Raw genomic sequence first — 20,954 nt, 5'->3', positions numbered from 1 at the left:
TCAGTGATATATTGAAATAAACTGTAAGTGTACAAACTCTTTACATAATATCCAGTAAAATTAGCATTAAAGTCAGCAAATTTCAATTATTTGTTATTGTTGTCAATACACAAATCCAGTTTTACAAGCAAAATAACCGTTTTTAGTAGAGACCGATACACCTGTTTTAGCAGGTGTACAGGGTCGGACTTACTTTTCACTTAACGTTTATCGAAATAAATTCAAACATGGAATCCCACAACAGTTCTACAATACAAGACCATCAAAGTCAAATAAACGCATCACAGTCATACTCTTTGGCAGCGTCGAGAGTGCAATTTCCTTTAAAGTCCCAAGCAATTATCTTTAGTGCCTTAGAAAACACCAAACTTCAAGACTACCTTCTCCCACTTGGAAATATAATTCAACCGAAAAATATAATCTTCTCTTCTAGATTATCTAATAATCGCATATGTATGTATTTATCCAATAAACAAATAGTGGATGATTTTATGAATAATTATGGTCAAATAGAAATACAAGGTGAAATTGTCAGAGCAAGAAGGTTAGTTACACCAGCGGAACGACTTGTGCTCTCCGGCGTACGTCCTTCAATACCGCACGACTTGCTAATCAATGAGTTACAAAAAATCGGCATAGTTCCTGTCTCCCCCATGACATTCCTCAAAATTAGTGCTTCTATGCCTGAGTTCAATCACATCCTTAGTTTTCGAAGACAAATCTATATCAGTCCTCACAGTCTAACACTACCAGAGTCATTTACTCTTATTTTTGACAACACGATATATAGAATATTCATCTCTCAAGACAGTTTAGTTTGCTTTAGATGCAAGAAGCCAGGTCACATTGCATCACAGTGCTCCGAACCACTAGCTCAACTAAACCCCAACCAAAACAATGAAGCATCGGTATCCAGCGCAACAAATATATCTTTGCAAGCACCCAATGATACAAACCCTTCTCATTGTGAACAAATGTCTATTTCCAATGTCCTGGAGATACCGAACAAAGAAGATGCATCAAATAAGGACAGTCACATAATTAATCAACCAAAACGTAACTTTGATGACATTATTTCACCTGAAGCAGATCCATCTTCAAAAGAATGTAACATTTTTCCACCACCTAAAGTCCAAGCAAAATCTAAAAAAGCTAAAATTAGTTCAGCAAGCACTTCTGAATGCTCATTTTCTCTCTTACTTGACCCTGCTAAAAACTTCATAGAAAATCACCCTCTACCTTTCCCTCTAAACTTTGATCAACTTAACATGCTCCTAATGAATATCACGGGATCAACAGATCCTATAACCACAATTCAAGAATATACCACAGACCTATCAGCTTTGTCCCATATGCTCAGTCTAGTTTACCCCCATTTAAAGGAAAGATCCATAAAACGAAAATTCACTTCCATAAAGAAAAAAATTAATAGTTATCTTGGCAGTGAGGCGTCAGACTGGGAAAGTGACACATCTCAATTAAGCCAAAATTAAGACTCAAGTTTCTACTTCAAAAGAATATTGATGGAATTTTTCATCGCCTTGTTATGCTCCTACATCTTTCTCTGAATTCCAGCATCTATACTGCAGAGCTCTTTGGTTTGTCTAAAGCCATCAAACTATGTATATATTAAAAACCTCCCTTGTTGCCCAGTCCTTTCCGACTCTCTTCCCCACAGTCTTTGACCCACAGTCAAAGCTATGCAAAATATATACCATAAACACCCCATTGAGAAAAGAACCAAGGCCGAACTAATGGAAGCTCAAGAAAGTTTCACAAGAATCCACTTCCTGTGGATACCATCCCACATAGGCATTGAAGGAAACATGAACAAGCAGATACTAGTGCGCGTAACGCTATCACTAATGATGCATCAGAAAGAGAGTGTCGGAGTGTCGCTAGCGATCTAAAAGTTCATTTCAAAAATAAAGTATTAGTGCGTGGAATCCAATTATTGCTCCAAAGCTTTACTTGTATACAAATTGTAATTCATTTTTACCAATTTTTGATTTAATATTGTTACAAATGTTACAGAAATGTCGCTAATAACCTTCGGGTGGATGCGACTTTGTCTTTCTAAATAAAAAAAAATATTATAATGACTTTCACTGAGAAATCTCATTCTGCTATCTTGGATTCTAGAGTTAGCTAGATTTCACATCAATATACTACGAAACTTCGGTTGGCAATCGAAAGTAATGACTTATAAAAGAGACTAGGAAAGAAGGAAGGTTTAGTCTCAATTAAGTGAATTAAGGCTGTAGTTGAAACAACGTTAAACGAGCAAGTGACTGCAATTACAAACGAATCGAACGAAGAACAAACGATCAAACAGAAATAGTTCAAAATGTAAAGGATAAACACTTAAGGGTAGATAAATTAATCAAGAAAATCTCATGATGACAGATAAGATCATTAAACTAATGTACGAAAGAACAAAAATCGAAAAAGCCCTCAGACAAATATAAAACAATAAATTGAGACTCCACAAGCAAAGTACGATAGTTACAATGTACATAGGAAAGTTAAAGATCTTAAGAACGTAAAAAGAATATCTAGACAAACTATTTGAAACCAATTAGATAACACTTTTAAGCTAGAAGAAGAGGTAAATGACGGACCAAGAATATTACAGCAGGAAGTTTATTCTGAAATAACACTGCTAAAGGATGGCAAAGCAGCAGGCCCCGATAGTATAAAAGCAGAACTACTCAAACTACGAATCAATAGCAATAATCACAAAGATAGTCAACAACATACACAACTCTGGAGAAAAACAAAATAGCTGAAGTCTGAGTTTATTGCACTTCCAAAAAAACCAGGAGCCAAAAAATGCAAAGCATACCGTACGAAAAGCCTCATGAGTCATCTCCTAAAATTGTTCAAAAAGATAATCCATAAGAGAATTAACAAGCTGCGTAAAAGTCAAATTTTGCCCAACCAGTTCGGGTTCATAAATGCTGTTGGTACGAGAAAAGCTTTGTTCTCAATACAAGTCTTATTCTAGAGATGCAGAGATGTCAATTGCGACGTATACGCATGCCTGGTTGATTACGAGAAAGCGTTTGGTGGAATTAACAACCAAGATCTGAAAATGATTATACTAAATTTACAATCAAGAGGCAGTAGAAATAAACAAACCAAGACATCTTAAATGCTACTGGGAGCACTCCCAAATCATAATTTACAATGTACCTCGGGACCGGACGTTGGCACGGATAATTGAAAAGCACGGATAATCCGAACATTTATTTCTTATTGTAATAAATATGTACTTATATCTATACATATAGTCCTACCATAAAAAGACAACAGAAAAAATAAATCTTTCATTATGAGTCTCCCTCTCCGCGTATAAAGTTTCCGTTGAGTGATTTACAGTGACGCTATTTTGATAAAACCTCAAAAATGCAATTTAAGTAATAGAAAATCAGAGCACGGATAATCCGCAGCCCGGATAATCCGCATACGGATAATCGGGGTTCTACTGTATATACATTGTAAATCCCAAATCATGATTTCCAAAGTTTATACATTGTAAATTATGATTCGGGAGTGCTCCTAGTAGCATTTAACGTGTCTTGGTTTGTTTATTTCTACTGCATCTTGATTGTAAATTTAGTATAGAAACCTTTACTGGAATCAGACCGTAAATCTCAGAGTTAAAGGTGAACACGCCTAATATGTGAAAATCATGTGTGCAGTGAGGCAAGGCTCTATTTTGTCTCCTCTAATTTTAAATCTCTACTCTGAAAGAATATTTATCGAAGCTTTGGACCAAACTGAAAAAGGTATTCTACTAAACGCGTACTGGCTTAACAACAGCAGATATGCAGATGACTCCATAGTATTTGCGGGCAGCCTAGAAAACCTACTAGTCCTTATAAAAAAAATCACGTATTATAGTCAAAAATCTGGATTCAATATAAACGTAATGAATACAAAGCTTATGATGATTAGTAAGAAAAAGGTAACAGAAAAAAATCTACGTCAACCAAACCTCTGTAGAAAGAGTGAAGCACTGCAACTACCTCGGCACTATAATAAATGAACAATGGACCAACAACCAAGAAACAACAGCGCGCATCGGAAAAGCTAGATTCAGCTTCAACCAGATGGGGGCCTTCTTCAAGGGCTACAACCTCTCTCTTGGAATTAAAGTTTTTTTAGTATTGAATGGTTGACCTTGAACGAAGATATGAGATATGTGTACAAAATTGGAAGCATTTGAGATGTGGCTATAAAATCCCGTGGACTGGCCGAGTCACAAAAAATGATGAGGGAGTCAATTTTCGAGAACGATCGTTTTATGAACGTATACGTTCGTGACGTAATGAGAGAACGTTTTCCAAAAATGCAATTCTGGAGGAACGAATCTGAAACGATTAGTTCGAAATCATCGCTCAAAATGATCGGTCGACAACGAGTGGTCTTCATTATACGTTCGACAACAACGGCGTTCTTCTTAACCTCAACTCTTTTCTTGTTGTAAATAAAATCTTGGGAAAATGATTGTGGAAGATTTGATATTAAAAAATATTTTGAATGTTGTGAGTGAAGCTGAAATTTTAGTGGAAGACGGCCATGAAAACAGTGGCGTAGCGTAGTGGGGCGGCAGGGGCGGCTCGCCCCGGGCGGCACTTTTTAAGGGGCGGCAAAATTTAACAATAAATAATAAAAATATTTTGTAAATATTTGAACAATTTTATATTTTTATCGCAACTACAAATTCGGACCGATTTGGAATTTTTCATTACCTACTTATTTTTTGACGAGTTCGGGGAATTCCTTTTCTTTGAATGATATTTTGTAGCGACTGGCAACAACGTCTATGTCTATACTGACTTGTGGGAATTCCCCGGTTATGACTAATAACAATCAGCACAACTTTTTTCGGCACTTTAGAACGTTGCTATTCTTTTTTTTCTCATCGACACATCGTTGGGAAGTTCTGATAGCAGCTACAGGCAAAAGAAAAATTCAAGACACAGGGTGGAGTGCAAGAGACGATGCCGTAAATGTGACATGGCATCATTACAAAGAGATTCTCGTCACTTTGGAAAAACTGACAGAGGCAGGTACACTGGGACAGGTGCAGGTGCTTTACTAGTTTCTATGCAGTCATTTTCCTTTCTTTGTTTCTTGGGCCTGTGGAAACTGGTGCTACATGAAGTGAATGATGCACCTTGACATAAGATTGTGCGCTCAGAAAGTAAATGCTTTGCAGATGATATTGACAGAGAAAAGAGAGGAATGGGCAAATGGCGCTGTAGGTTATGCAAAAATATGTGTGAAGAACTTGGAATTTCCATAACACCTCGGAGGAGCATAACAAGAAAGCATATTTTCGATGACGGAAAAATGAGTTGAGACGAAAGGTTTTCTTCGTTAGATAGCGTTAATGTAGGAATTCGTGAGCATTTTCAACAGCAACAGAATTTAAAGGATAAGTTTGTTTATCTAACGCCGGCTATATTATTAGATCCAGACAACACTGAATGTAATCTAGAGCTAGACTACGCATCTGACGAAATTGACTAGCAGGGTTTCAAGCTGGAAAAACTTCGACTGCGGACTTTGGTTGCTGCTACAGGCAACGAAATTGATTAATGCAGACTCACTTGAATTATTTAAATTTATTGTTAAATCCAAGCTGGAAGATACTTTGCCCAATATTTTAATAATGTTCCGAATATTTTTCACAGTTGCTATAAGCAATGAAAGCTGTGAGAGGAGTTTTTCAAAATTGAAATTGATTAAAAATTATTTAGGATCGGCAATAAGTCGATCTAAGATCTAAGATCTCTAAGACTAACTAATTTGGCTATTTTGTCTATTGAGCAAGAGGTGTGTGATAGTGTGATGCGATAGACATTGACGGTGCAATAAAAGACTTTGCTCTTAAAAAAAGTAGACTTATAAATTTTTAATTGAAGACGGAAGTTTTGTTTTTAATTCTAACAAATACTCATATTACTTTTCAATAAAAATAAAAATATAACATTATAGTATCGTTCTAGTTCTAGTTTTTTAATTCTGTCGATCGTCAAGGTGTACCTAATCTTAAGTGATAGGTACCTACCTAAGTTATATCAATGTATCTAATTGGTTAAAGTAAGAGAATTTTTGTATTAATAAACGTGATTGTAAAACTTGGATAAACTTTTTTATTTAAAATCCAACCTGTATAATGCAAAATAATGATGACTGTTCTCGCTGAAAAGTTCTCTTTAATTAATGTATGTAATGTTATACAATAAATTAAAATACCTAAATAAGAGGGCGGCAAAATTGTCTTCCGCCCCGGGCGGCCGATACTCACGCTACGCCACTACATGAAAATCATTTTTATGATAGATTTAGGTTAGATCCTGGTTATTTTACATTCTTTCAAAACTTGATTGATACTGTAAATAAGTTATTGTTAGATAAGTACGTAATAGAAATTATAAGATAATGAATGTACATGCACGTTATCCAGGCGCTACACATAATGCATTTATTTGGAATCATCCAATTACCAAAATGTGCTACGAAATCTTTTTTAAGAACAAGAACGTTGTTTTACCTGTTAAGGTAAGAATTTATGTATAATATACAGGAATTTTCGAAATTTTAAGAATCAATAATTCGTTAAGAATTAATGGTTCGGTTCTTGAATCTTGGGAAATTTAGACGAAAACAGAGTGTTCCGAATTTAGGGATCATACTTTCTAGCAATCGAAAATATAGTTTTTAATATTTTTGGTCATAGAATAAGCTGGTAAAATATGGGGCTTCCTGATTTCAGAATACCCTATATATTTTAAGGTGACTCTGGATACCAGTTGAGGTACGCTTGAACCCAGGAACCCTTGCATTTGAATAAAATCGACGCCGAAATGTATGCCTGACGTATACCCGCTGTCTAATTGAGTGGTGTAATGGATTATTAAAAATGCGTTTCAGATGTCTATTGAAACACAGAGTACTACATTACTCTTCGAAAAAGGCAGGACAAATAATAAATGCAGGTGTTATAATAATAACTGATAAATGCAGTGCTATTCTCCATAATTTATTTGTGCAAAATATTATGCCCGAACCAGGTCCAGAAATAGGTGAAATATTGACAATGGATATCAGCACTAGCAGGTATGTCAAGAATTGACCCTGAATAGTAGAAGGGTGTAGAATTAAAACTATTACAATGAATTCTTTTCACAATTAAAGAAATAAATTGAAAATTTACTGACTTTCATTAATTATCAAACTGAAATCATTTTCCATTTTCATACAGAAGAAAAATATAATAACTATACAAATGTAATATTATTTCAATATTTCTTAGTGAATGTGAAAAATCAGTTTTTAAATAAACACTGAAACAATTTTATCGCATGGAACACAAACTTTTCAATCATATTTACCACGATGCCAAACCTATAGATCTGTTAAAATCAGCGAATACGTTCTTTGGAACGAGTAGTTAAAAATATCCTCGAGAATTAACATTACGGGAGCAATAGGTACGTTCAATTTCATTCGTTCGCGAGCGTATACTCTCAGGGAACGATCGTTCTCGAGAATTGACTCCGAGGTCCTAAGAAGACCGCATAAGAACTGAAATGTACTGACCACTAACAAATCTCGAAAGTTACAATACTTCGGACACATTATGCGAAATTAATCTAGATATGCCATGCTACAAGCCATCCTGCAAGGAAATAATATTCATAAAAAAATATTTGAAAAGCGAGGTCCAGGAAGAAGAAGAACATCCTGGTAAAAGAACCTCAGAACCTGGTTCAACACAACATCTGTGCAGCTTTTCCCCGCCGCTGCAGATACGATAAAGATTGACGTGATGATCACCAACATTCGTCCCCGATAGTCACAAGACGAAGGGCTGTATAGTACCACCGACGATACAGAGCTTTCACAATTTTAATCAATAATGTATAAGGGAACTTCCCTTTTAGTTTAATCACTAAGTTACAACTGGAAATATCTAAAGAATGAATATTGTTAGTGATGCATGTAGCTAATAAATCTTCCAGAAATAAATAGTCATACAGTTTCCGCGAGCGAATTTCGTAACATACAAAATACATGTATTTCGGCTCAACTCTGCTCTAGGCAGTTGACCAACAAAAGGTTTTCAAATAATTATATTATAAAAATCCAATACTTCATAGGGCTACTGGATTCTAAACTCATTCAAGAACAAGTAAAAAAACCACTCCACCCACGTATAAAAATTGAAAGCTAGACTAACCTCTTACGTGACTGATGGGTCAAAACTACTTCCTTTAGACTTGCATGTCCGCACAGCCCCAAGGATTATAACCGAACCGACTATAAGCACAAGCCGATTACAGATCCTAGCTTTCTACGCATACGCGCTACGACTGGACTATTATGGATATGAAGTTTATGGGTATGTACTAAAAACATATAATTTCACCTAAAATACATCAAAATTTTAATAATTTTATATAATATAATCAGTCATAATCGCTGCAGATCTTTAAGTACATAATTATATGAAACTTCATAAAAAGTCATGTAACAGGTAGATTGAAATATTTACCTTACCATTCATAAAAACAACTTATTATTTACATGAAATCTTGATCAATACTGACAACTAACATTTATAAAAATATTTATTCATTCATTTTAGAGAAAAACGTTTAAATAAAAAAATGTAGTAAATTAAAAAAGTCACAATTTGAGCTACGGCAAGTTTAATTTCGTTAATTTGTTGTTGCAAAACAGCCCTCGAAAGGTCCAAAATGGCCGTTTTTTGCCATTGCGTTATTTATTGTAAAAATAACTTTTTTATTATTTAAGGGGAACGAAGCAAAATGCAATATTTTGACACATATCAAAATTTTAAATATGTTATAAATGTATTAATTTTTTTCCAATTCTGAGATAACGATTTTAAAAAGTATTTTTGAAAAAATTTAAAAGCAGAATGAAAACTACTTTATTACCAAGGGCCTTAAAATAAATAAAAAGTTTCTTTTGAATGAAATGTTTGCAATTAAAAATCACACTAAATTTTCTCTTTTATTTTCACCCCTGTAACTTACTAAAATAAACATTATAGAAGTTTTCAGGGCTCTCGACCCTCGGTAATAATGTAATCTGCGTTTAAATTTTTCAAAAAATATTTATTAGTTTTTTCAGGATTCGAAAAAATACATTTAACACACATTTAAAAATTTTGACACACGTCAAAATTTTGCATTTTGCTCCGTTTCCCTTAAGGTCTTAGAAGGCCTTCTATTAAGAGCACACAGTAGCGATCAACAGGTAGCAACAAACGCGGTCCAAGATTGCGAAAGTTCTGCAAAAGTGAGGCAACAGTGCGTCGGTAATTCGACCCTGACAGTGACGTTTATACAATCAAATAGTCCAGAGAAATAAGATTTTTCTCGTGACACATCCCCCTCCAGGCCGAAACCAAATTTTTTGAGTAGTATGGACATCTATATTAATAACCTATATGTTTCCTGCAGCTGATTTTGATGATATACAGTGCGTCCATAAAGTAACGCATAAATTCATTATTTCGTAAACCGGCGATATTAAGGAAAAATCCCGAAATAGGTCGATTTTTATTTTTAAATTCCGATTTTTTGGCATATATATCATACTAGTCACGTCATCCATCTGGGCATGATGACGTAATCGATGATTTTTTTAAATGAGAATAGGGGTCATGTGATAGCTCATTTGAAAGGGTATTAATTCTCTATTCACTAATATAAACATTAACATATTTATTTATACAACGTGTTCAAAAAAACATTTTTTTTAATTAAAATAATTGAGACAAAAAGAAGAATGTATGTAATTTATTTAATTCAAAATACGTTTTACTGTTGTCAGAAAACAGGAAAAAAAATGTTTATTTGACAAATAAATATTGTTTTTCGCTTAAATTCAATGTTAAAGCTGCCACCCACCTGTCTCTTGGCAGTTTGAACATTTCGTTTAAACGAAAATCAATGTTTATTTGTCAAATAAAATTTTTTTCTCTTTACTGGCAGTAGTAAAATGCATTTTGATTTAAAATAAATTACATATATTCTTCTTTTTGTCTCACTTATTTTAATTAAAAAAATGTTTTTTGAACACCCTGTATAAATAATTATGTTAATGTTTATATTATTGGATAGAGAATTAAATGCCCTTTCAAATGAGCTATCACATGACCCTTGTTCCCATTTAAAAAAAAAATCATCGATTACGTCATCACGCCCAGATGAATGACGTCACGAGGATGATATATATGCCAAAAAATCGTAATTTAAAAATAAAAATCGACCTGTTTCGGTATTTTTCCTTAAAGTCGCCGGTTTACGAAATAACGAATTTATGCGTTACTTTATGGACGCACTGTACATAGTTATAAACAAATGAAGATCAAAAAACGGTAAATTTTCGCTTTTTTTTGTCTATAACCAAAAAGTTAAGCATTTTAAACTAATTTGAGAGTAAGAACCTCATAATTCGTCTAAAAAATGTCAATATGACGTTCGCTGAATATGTCTGTCCCTATTGGTTGCTTAGAAAATTGCAAAATAAATCATAAATTTTGATTTTTTATAAATATTCATAACTTATGTAAAAATTAACTTCAAACCTTCTTATTACACGACTTGCTGCGACTTCTGGTGCTTAAATTATATTTTAAATTTTAAAGCAATTGGTCAAATAGTTTAAAAGTTATTTAAGTTGTTTATCCCAAATTCATTTTTTTTACAACACTACAAGTCAGAAAATTATGAGGTTACAGTAAGACTTCCAATAGTTTATGGAAGAAGAACACTTATACTATTGACTTAATTAAAAAAAATGACAAAAAGTAATTTTAAACAGTGTAATATTTTGCAAAAACACGTCGATTCTTTGCTTACTTATAAACAATTAGAATAGCTTTTTAACCGTTACCCGTAGAAAAATTATTTTTTCATATTTAGAAAGACTGAATTTTTATACACATTTAGAAAGAAAAAAAATTGTCCTAGGACACTTAGAGACGAAGTTAGCCCCCTCCCCTTTTTTTAATTCACATGTTTTTGCAAAATAATTTTGCAGTATTTAGAAGTATATTTTGTCATTTTTTTTTTATTAAATTAATGTATAAATCTTCTTCTTTCATAAACTATTCAAAGTATTACTGTAACTTCATCATTTTCTGACTTATAGCGTTGCAAAAAAATTAATTTGGGATAAACAAATTAAATACCTTTTAAACTATTTGACCAATTGCTTTGAAATTTAAGGTATGATTTAAGCACCAGAAGTCTCAGCATTCCGTGTAATAAGAACGTTCTAAGTTAATTTTTACATAAATTATGAATATTTGTAAAAACTCAAAATTTTTGATTTATTTTGCAATTTTCTAAGCAACCAATAAGGATAGACATATTCAGCAAACGCCATATTGAAGTCTTTTATACGGTTTATGAGTTTCTTACTCTCAAATTTGTTTAAAATACTTAACTTTTTGGTTATAGACGAAAAAAGAGAAAATTTACCGTTTTTTGATCTTCATTTGTTTATAACTATGTATATCATCAAAATCGGCTGCAGGAAACATATATGTTATTAATATAGATGTCCATACTACTCAAAAAATTTGGTCGGCCTGGAGGGGGTTGTGTCACGAACAGGATATTTTTTTTCCTTATTTCTCTGAACTAAAAATGAATGAATATTTTTATAAATATTAGTCGTCAGTATTATTAATCAATATTTCGTGTAAATAATAAGTTGCTTTTATAAATAGTAAAGATTTAAATCTATTAACATGACTTTTTACGAAGTTTCATATAATTATGTAAAGATCTGCGACTATTATGACTGAAGGAGTTAATGTACCTACCTATATTATATAGAATTATTAGAATTTTGATGTATTTTAGGTGAAATTATATGTTTTCAGTACATATCCATAAACTTATAATAATCCATTCTTACCGCGTACCTATGCGTAGAATAGAGGATAATATGCAATCGGCTTATGCTTGTAGTCAGTCTGGTTATAATCCTTGGGGCTGTGCGGACATGCAAATTTCCTTTAGACAAGCCACAAATCTCTCCTTTTCTAAGCAGTCAGACGGTTATTTTGGGCAGTGTTGCCAATCGCATCTCTCTAGATATTTCTCTCAAACAAGGTACGTGTAATAACCTTTATCAGAAAATATTTATAGGAAATAAAGGAAATAGCTACAAATCATTAAGTTAATTTTTGTTTACAAATATCCGATTTATTTAAAGGTACGACGGAGATACAACTCTCAAGAAGATCCGCAAATCGGATTATTATACGCCGCTTGGTAACATTGACTTTGGGCGGCGCTATGGGCTATGGCATCTCTTAAAAGTAGACGGATAGTTGAACGATATTTTATACAATGTCTATCAACGTGGTATTGATTTCTGTGTGTCGAAGTTTTATATTGGTCCACTATTTTAAATGCAGTTCAGCTACACATGTACTCAATGCTATGTTCCGAAATTCTCTCGCGGAATTTGTATATAGCAATATAAAAAACACAAGACCTAATAGTAGATGATGTTTTGCCAAATAAAATTTTTAATCTTAGGTAGGAATTCCTTGTATTGTTCTAGTTCGTTTAAAATTTTAGATAGGAAAATAAAAAACAGCAATTGATATTACTGTTAAAGGTTACATGTAAAATGTAACTAACAACTAAAAATATTAACATAATTTTTAGTAACAAGTAATTAAAGAAATTCCTAACTAAAGAGTATTGGGGACAATAATATAATACATTTCTCTTTTATCACCTTGAAATCAACATCGGCAAACGTTTCATTTCATCGTCACTTGGTCCTTGGACAGCAGCTGCTGCCTCTGCTGCGATTGGGGCTGGAGAAGGTGCTCTAGGTTGAGGAGGTGGGGATGGTGCAGGCCTCCCCATTGGTATTAGTGCCTCTTGCATTGTGGTCTTTTCGTATTTCGGCCGCACAGGCTTATAGAGCATAGACCTGGGGTGCGAAGGTGGGTAAATGTTCTCCGTTTTGGCGATTTTTTGTTAACTCGGTTCTTAAAAATAGATCTGTTTAAAAAATATAGTCTGTTAAAGAAAATAGTTTTACCAAACCTTAAATGTATTTTTATAAACATTTATAAAATTGGCTACGCACCAACTTCAAGCTTGACAAGCACGTATGATCAATATGTTTGTACAAGGATAATTCAGGGTTTTTAAGATAATTTACTGCCAGCATCTTAATTGTATAAGCCTCATGATTAATCGAAACAAAATATACGAGCTATTACACTCTGTACTAGTACAAGTAAAGCTAGAATATGTTATCTTTTGTGGGTGATTAAAGATTTTTACGCATGATCGTATCTTTGTTTTTGGCTTGCAGCTCGAGGGACTCGCTCCACAAATCCCTACCGTAAGAGCGTGAACGCTTAAAATTCGAAATATAGAAGACAAGAGAAAAAAAATGAGACACTGTATAGTTTTCGTATCTTGAGGACTTGTACTACCGATGTTAAACAGACGGCTACCAGAGAAGAAGAAAAAAGTAATACTATTCTTGATAAATTTATTCTATTGATATATCTACTCATGATCTAAAAATTATAAAAAGAAATAAAGAGCATAAAAAACCAATTTTTGCAAAAAAAAATGTAAAGATATATATAGATAGCTTAATGAAGATACAAATGGATGAATGACCATAAACCAATACAAATGAATTAATATTTTGCCCATCTGAGTCTATACAAGAAAAAAATATTTCCATTTTCTCTCCCAACTTACGAAATAAATGACAAACACAAGTTGCAGGCATATCTGAAAACGAAATGCGAAATGTGCTAAGAAGGATGAAAAGTAACAAAGCAACTGGCCCTGGAGACATACCTGAAGAATTGCTAAAACACGACCCTTTGGTCTTAATAGAAGATTTAAAACAAATATTTAACAAATGCTTATTTGATGGAAAAATGCCAAACGAATGGAAAAGGCTACTTAAGCTCTATACATAAAAAAGGGAAACAAAAAAAACTCAATATATAGGGAAACATGCGTTTTACCTCTTGTGGGTAGGTTGTAAGGAAAAACCATTAAAGAAAAGTAGAAGAACTGCTGCGAACTTAAGAAGAGTGTTTTTCGTAACGGATACCATTTAATAATAATTTATTTTCTATAAAACAGCTCATAAAAAAACAATAGCATTCAACATTTATTCGTGGACTTTCGAAAGACCTATAATAATAGTGGTAGGGGAGCCCAAGCAGGGATTTTTGCAGTTACTCGAGAGCGTCAGATTATTACATGGGGAGAAACCTTATACCCTGAAAATGTACCTCTACCGTATACTGGCTCTTAATGCAGGGGAGTACGTTAAGGAGGGGCCGAAAAAAAATCTATCCTTAGAAAAACTCGAAATCGTCAGATTAAGATAAGGTAAGTTAAGTACATGCAAAACAGTGTATATTTCAAAAATCTGACGATTTGAGCGGGGCGTAAGGAAATGGGCGAGTCTCAAAGTTTCACAAGAAAAAAGCGAATATTTCGCGAAGTGAATGACAGATCGAAAAACTAAAAAATACGTAATCAATATTTTTTAAAAATCTATCGAATGATATTAAACACGACTTCCCACGGAGAGGGGTGGGGGTTAAATTTAATATTTTAAATACGAATCCCGCGATATTTCGCGAAATGAACATCAGATCAAAAAACTGAAAAATACACTTATTCAATATTTTTGAGAAATCTATCGAATGGCACCAAACACTACCCCCACGTAGGTGGGGTGGGAGGTTAATTTAAAATATTAAATTGGAGCCTCCATTTTTTATTGCAGATTTGGATTCCTTACGTAAAAATAAGTAACTTTTTTTTCGAGACATTTTTTCGAATTATGGATAGATGGCCCTATAATCTAAAAAAACGATTGTTGGAAATGGAAAATTGGAGATGAAAAATGGACAAGTCTCCATTAAAATGGAAAACTTTACTTAACTTTTTTTGGTTTTAGGACCTACTCATTCACAACCCAATAGGTCCCTAATGAGCTCGAGTGACTGCACACTTAGTAACCTTTGTTCCCCTACTTGAAAGCAATGGAAAATCACGAAGTAATTTTAGTAGAAGATAAAGACGACATCGTGAACATAAAAAAGAAGAACATGGAAGAAGAATTTAGAAGTAGAATACATTGTAATTGGAAACACCGCAGAAGATCTGGAGATAAATAGGATAACTTAATAAAACAAAGTAAAAAGCTGCTCACTTTATGGCTCAGAGACCTGGGATTAAAGCTCCACGATACGATATAATATCGATACTTTTTAAGTATTGTTTAAGTATATTGGTTATTCCAATGAAGTATCGTATCGTGTATCGATATTGATATTGATTTCGATACAATACTCGATAAAATATCGACATAAAAAGGATTAAAGGCAAGGATATAATATCGACAATACAAGAATATCGACAATACAAGAGTATTGTACTGATTTCAGATAGTGAGTGTCGTATCGACATTAATATTGCTAAGGCATGTATTGTATCGGTATAGTATTGATTTTCGATACGATATCAATACAATATTGATATTTTTATCGAATATTGTGAAGCTTTACCTGGGTGGCAAATAAAAAAGAAAAATTGAAATCAAATAGAAGGATGAAAAGAACACGTCCTAGATTACAGTGTAACGGATAAATAAAAACAGCAATGGAAAAAGAGACCTCACTGAAGAAGATATATACATGACGAGAAGAAATGGTGATTGGGATGCATAGGCGTAACCAGGGGGGGGTTTTGGGGGTTGTAACGCCCCCCATTGGGATGTACTTTGAGCTCTATACGCTTAACACCATAGCCCTCGGAGACCTTCCAACAGTTGTAACCCCCCCTTTCAGGTAGTTGTAACCCACCCTTAGGATCATCCTGGTTACACCTATGTTGGGATGTGGTAAATAGCAAATATAATATGCTGTGTAAAGCCATGGATAAGTAAGTAAGTGAAGAGTACAGGGGGAAAACAAGGAATGTTACATTTTATACATATTGAGATAAACACCAATAAAGGTTTAATTCTTATGATATATTATAAAAACTACTTAAGAGATTCTTAGCAGAATTCCAGCAGTTATTATTCTATAATGTTAATATAATATTAATTTGCATTAACTTGTTAATTTAATAATGCACCAAAAAGACTGCTTAATATTGCACCAAAAAACATTCCTTATTTTTGTTCAGTGGCGTGCGGACAATCCTGGTTCTTCGCCTGGATACAAATTCTTAGAAAATTTATATAGACTGATCTTTCTGGTTTTTGTCCTGAATTGATAGGCTAGTCGATAATACTCAGTTTTTGCTACCACATGGCGAGAAAAGCCAAAATTCATTAAAAAATTAAATTCCTTGTTTTTCCCCTGTACTCTTCAAGTGTGAGCCTGAGTCCGTTTCTTCTCAATACAGAACACGCTAGGTGGCAATTTATTATCACCGACACCACTGCACGTCCCAATAATGGCTAATAAGGAACCTCCTATGGGTATACAGGGTGTTTGGCAAAGAATGGGCCATAGCTTAACCTTAGATTCCTGAGCTTAAAATAGGTCTATTTAAGCTAAATTACTATAGTACGAAAGTTGATAATAACCGAAATATAGGGTGTCAAAATTAAACTCATATTTTATTTATTCTTGAATATCTCCTGACAGGCATGGGATAACAACACGAAATTTGGTAAGCTGGGGTTGTTTGAGATGAGAAATCTAAATTTGCCACCAAAAATGACATATTACATAGAGGGCGCCACATACGCCTTTCAGGGCCCATTTAATATATTCAATTTTTGGGAGGAAGTACAATTGGGAGGAAGTATTAAAAAATGCCTGGATATGAAGGTAAAGATGAAGGAAAAAATAGTGTGAGACAGTAACAGAGCGAATGATCCGAAGAAAGAACTAAAGCACATTGAATGAGGACGCCCAATCCTAACCTAGAGCCCTGAATCAACAGAAATTTTAGGCATATAAATTTTTATTTCCCACAATTTTTGACAGGCAATGAGTCTTTTAGGATCTATACTTATAAAATTAAAAAAACAAATGACGATCGATGCGTAATATGTGGGTGGGGAATGACGCAGACCATTGCGTTTTTGCATGCAGTCAATTCAGACAGGGAAGGGAAGAGCTGGTAAAAAAATAGGAAGAAAACATAATAAATAAAACCATAACTATAAAAATTATAATAATAGCAAATAATACTTTAACATAACGGTAAAGACTATCACGAAAATTATAAAAAAGAAACTATAATATGAGAGGATGTTACAAAAAGGCAAAAATAAAATAATAAAAGGACAAATTAGGCCAGGGTAATAAGGCAAAAATATACCCTGTTCGTGAAACTTCAACAGCCAGGGTACTGAAGCGGTTTTCGACAGGTAATACATATAAGAACAAATTATAACTATTTCCTGCGAAAGATCTGGCGGCAATTTTTATTTATAAACAATTTAGTGTCAAAAAAGACCTTTTTCCTTTTTTTTCAAATTAATGGAAAACAGTGAAACTTTCTTAAAAATGGTTTCTTTTAGTACAAACATCTTCGGGAGCACGGAAAAAGCTTTAAAATGGTGTATTATAAAAGTTGATATACTCATTTATTGTTAATATAATTGCGAATATGGGTCGAAATTGCAAAAAAAAATAATTTCGCAATAACTATTGCAAAAATTAGTGTACAGTCTTGAAATTTTTGTCAAATGAGGGTTCTGTCAAAGCGATTCATTCAATTGTTTAAATTTTATTCAAATTGTTTATCACAGAGAGCTTTTTTTGCAATAATATAAGTCAGAAAAAAATTATTTTAGAACAATTCTACAGATGTCAAATGAAAGAGCATGAGCTAAACTTTCAAATTGGTTTAATAAAAGTGAAGAAAAAATGCATTTATTAGTAATAAATAATTATGCAAAAGTATCGTCAATTTTTCCTTATAAACTTTTTAGTTTTTATATAATAAATTATATATATTTATTACAATTTTTTATCAATTATTATAGGCATAACATTACTTGGTAGTTGTGCATGTAAACACGGCAAGAAATAGATTTTTTTTGAAAAAAATTTGATAGTTGACGATACTTTTGCATCATTATTTATTCCTAATAAATACATTTTCTATTCACTTTTTTTAAACCAATTTGAAAGTTTAGCTCATTCTCTTTCATTTGACACCTGTAGAATGGTTCTAAAACCGTTTTTTTTTTCTGACTTATGTTTCGACTAATTTTCGACCTTTCTTCACAATTATATTAACATTAAATGAGTATATGAACCTTTATAATAAGGCATTTGAAAGCTTTTTCCATGCCCTCGAAGATGTTTGTACTAAAAAAATATGTTTCATTGTTTTCCATTGATTTGAAAAAAAAAAAAGAAAAAAGGCCGTTTTTTGACACTAAATTGTTTATAAATAAAAATGGTCGCCAGATCCTACGCAGAGAATAGTTACAATTTGTTCTTATAGGTATTACCTGTCGAAAAAACGCTTCAGTGCCCTGGATGTTGAAATGTCACGAACAGTGTATATTTTTGTCTTATTACCTGGCCTATTATGGTCTGATGATATAGGTATTATTTGGATTGCAAACGTTTTATATGGAAATGATGAAGCTATGACAAATGGGTAGTGCAATTAACAGATTGCCGAAAGGTTGTAATATTAATTCCCTTTTAATAGGGTGAGCAATTATTAATTGATGCAAAAATTGAATTTAGTATTGCATTACGTTACTTGCCAAAGGGGAAAAGGGAAACATTTAAACAATCACAAATTTGATTTCTAACCTTTGAAGATCTATGGAGAGGGGCAAATTGTTGTTATTTGTTTGACACAAAAATAACCCAGTGAAGCACTTAAAAATAAATTTTCAACAAACTTGACGACGCACGTACACTTTAAGAATGACAATTAAGGATAAGAATAAGTTTGAGTATCTAGATCGACAATCTATTTAAAGAGATGTTAATTTAGATCCAACCTCCTGGCAAACGCTGATAGTTAATTATTACTGGGGAATATTCTAGAAAGAAGTGTAACGTCCACAGTATTTCCTGGAGTAAAAATAAACCCTGCACAGAAAATGCACAGCATTCTTCATTATTAAGTGATAAGCAATAAACAATATAGATAAATAATATGACTTTTGCAATAATAATTATTACCTATAAAATAAACATTTATATTAGGTAATACTATAATTTTATTTCTGGCTACTGATTTATTATTCCACCACATTAGTAATGATTATTTGGCGCCATCTTTTGTTATAGATTCTAAAAATCCAATTAACTTAGGGTAGCATTTTATTTAAAATTGTGTGGCAAATTTATTGCTTATATAATAATAAAAGATATTCTTATAGATAGAGGGGTCCGTTTATTTTTTCATAGTCACATTCGTGAGACATCCCAGAAGGTATGTGAAATGCCTAGATGTCGCCTATGTGAAAATTGGTCCCAAATTAACATCATTATCTCTTTGTCTTTATCCCTATGTGATGTCGGCTTCCCTATCCCTAATTGCATTTCTCCATAAGTTTCTATCTTGGTTCATATCAATATCAATACCTTTTACCGACATCTCCTGCCTAAGGGTCTCCCCCCAGCTATTCTTTGGTCTTCCTCTCCTATTCCTTCCTCTTCCTCTCCTTCCACAAACCCGCAGTTCAGCAATTCTTCGTATTGAGTAATTAATGTCTTGAGGTTATACATGACCAAACTATCTTCCTATACTCTCTCATTTTTGCATATAGGGGAGTCAATATAGATTTTGACTTCGGAAAAAATCAAACAAGATAGAACTTTTTGTAATTTGATTAAGAAATGTTTAATAAACAATATTGTCAAAAAGTTCTATTCCAGAAGTGGGTGCTTCATTTATTATTAAACAAATGAACTGCGAAATTAGTTGTTTTTTAAATAACTCCGAAAATATAAATCTTGGAAAAAAACTGACTTAACCATTGAAATATTCAGAAAATTTTACAAAAAAAAATCTTATATAAAGATTTTTTTAAAATTAAATCTATAGCTCCTATAATTTTTTATTTATAACGCTAAAGTCACCCTTCCCACAAACATTGGCACACTTTAAACTAGCGTTCGGCGAAGTACACGGTTGAGTTATTTTAATATAGTTCTTTAACTAATGGATCAAATGAAATTTTACAAATCGAACATAAAAGAAGACCAATTAAACTATCTTATAGTTGTAATAAAAAGAAATAGAACGTATGGGTATAAGTACGGTGAGGGCGGAAAGTGAGACTTACATGAATTTTGTTTAAAAATGATTTAAAAATGTGTAACTAATACAAAGGCTATAGCGGGATAAGATGGTCAAAAATGTCCCCGCACCGATCAGCCCCGCTATTTATGTTTTCGATAAAGGATATAAAATTATGCCCTTATGCAAATTTTTAGCTTCCCAGAGGTGCTAGAACCTTTTAAATCGAGAAAAGAAGAATTTTTAAGTTTTTTTTTTGTGAGCGCAATTTTACTTTCAAAAATCGGAAAAAATTCAAGAGGATGTACCTTTGGATACAAAACAGCCTGATTTTTGTCTGATTTTTGTAATGAAAATGAGCCCAGGAAAAATTTTTGAAATTTTTAAAAAAAAATTAGGTTACGATAATATGATTTGGCCAACTTTTAAATAGTATTTTTTGTGAATTTTTTGTCGTACTTTTGAATGGCGAAGGCAGAATTTTTAATATCTGAGCGGAAAGAACGAAAAAATTGAAAAACCCGTTTTTGGCTGTCCCGAGATGCAACTCGAGACAGCCAATTTTAGAATTTAGGATCATGACTACAAAATTGAATAAAACACTAAGAGTGTGAATTTTTTTATAAAATTTGGTTTGTGGGG

General features: G+C 32.9%; 1 protein-coding gene across 2 annotated transcripts in view; it reads right to left on the bottom strand.

Moving 5' to 3' along the window:
- The window catches only part of LOC114333464 (uncharacterized), a 349,147-nt gene that overhangs the window by 310,337 nt on the left and 17,856 nt on the right, over window positions 1-20,954 (bottom strand). Inside the window, exon 2 of one of the 2 annotated variants that reach the window (XM_050648590.1) lies at window positions 12,812-13,085. The exons of the other annotated variant lie outside the window; for it this stretch is intronic. Within the exon in view, the coding sequence (XP_050504547.1) occupies window positions 13,074-13,085 (12 nt within the window). The 3' untranslated portion in view covers window positions 12,812-13,073. Of the gene's footprint in view, window positions 1-12,811; window positions 13,086-20,954 lie in introns of those variants that run through there. 2 annotated transcript variants of the gene reach the window in all.

This window comes from Diabrotica virgifera, chromosome 4 (assembly GCF_917563875.1).
Source record: "Diabrotica virgifera virgifera chromosome 4, PGI_DIABVI_V3a".
Classification (NCBI taxonomy): Eukaryota; Metazoa; Arthropoda; class Insecta; order Coleoptera; family Chrysomelidae; genus Diabrotica; species Diabrotica virgifera.
Note: the sequence above shows the minus strand (reverse complement) of the source record. Positions and strands in the feature narration are given on the sequence as shown.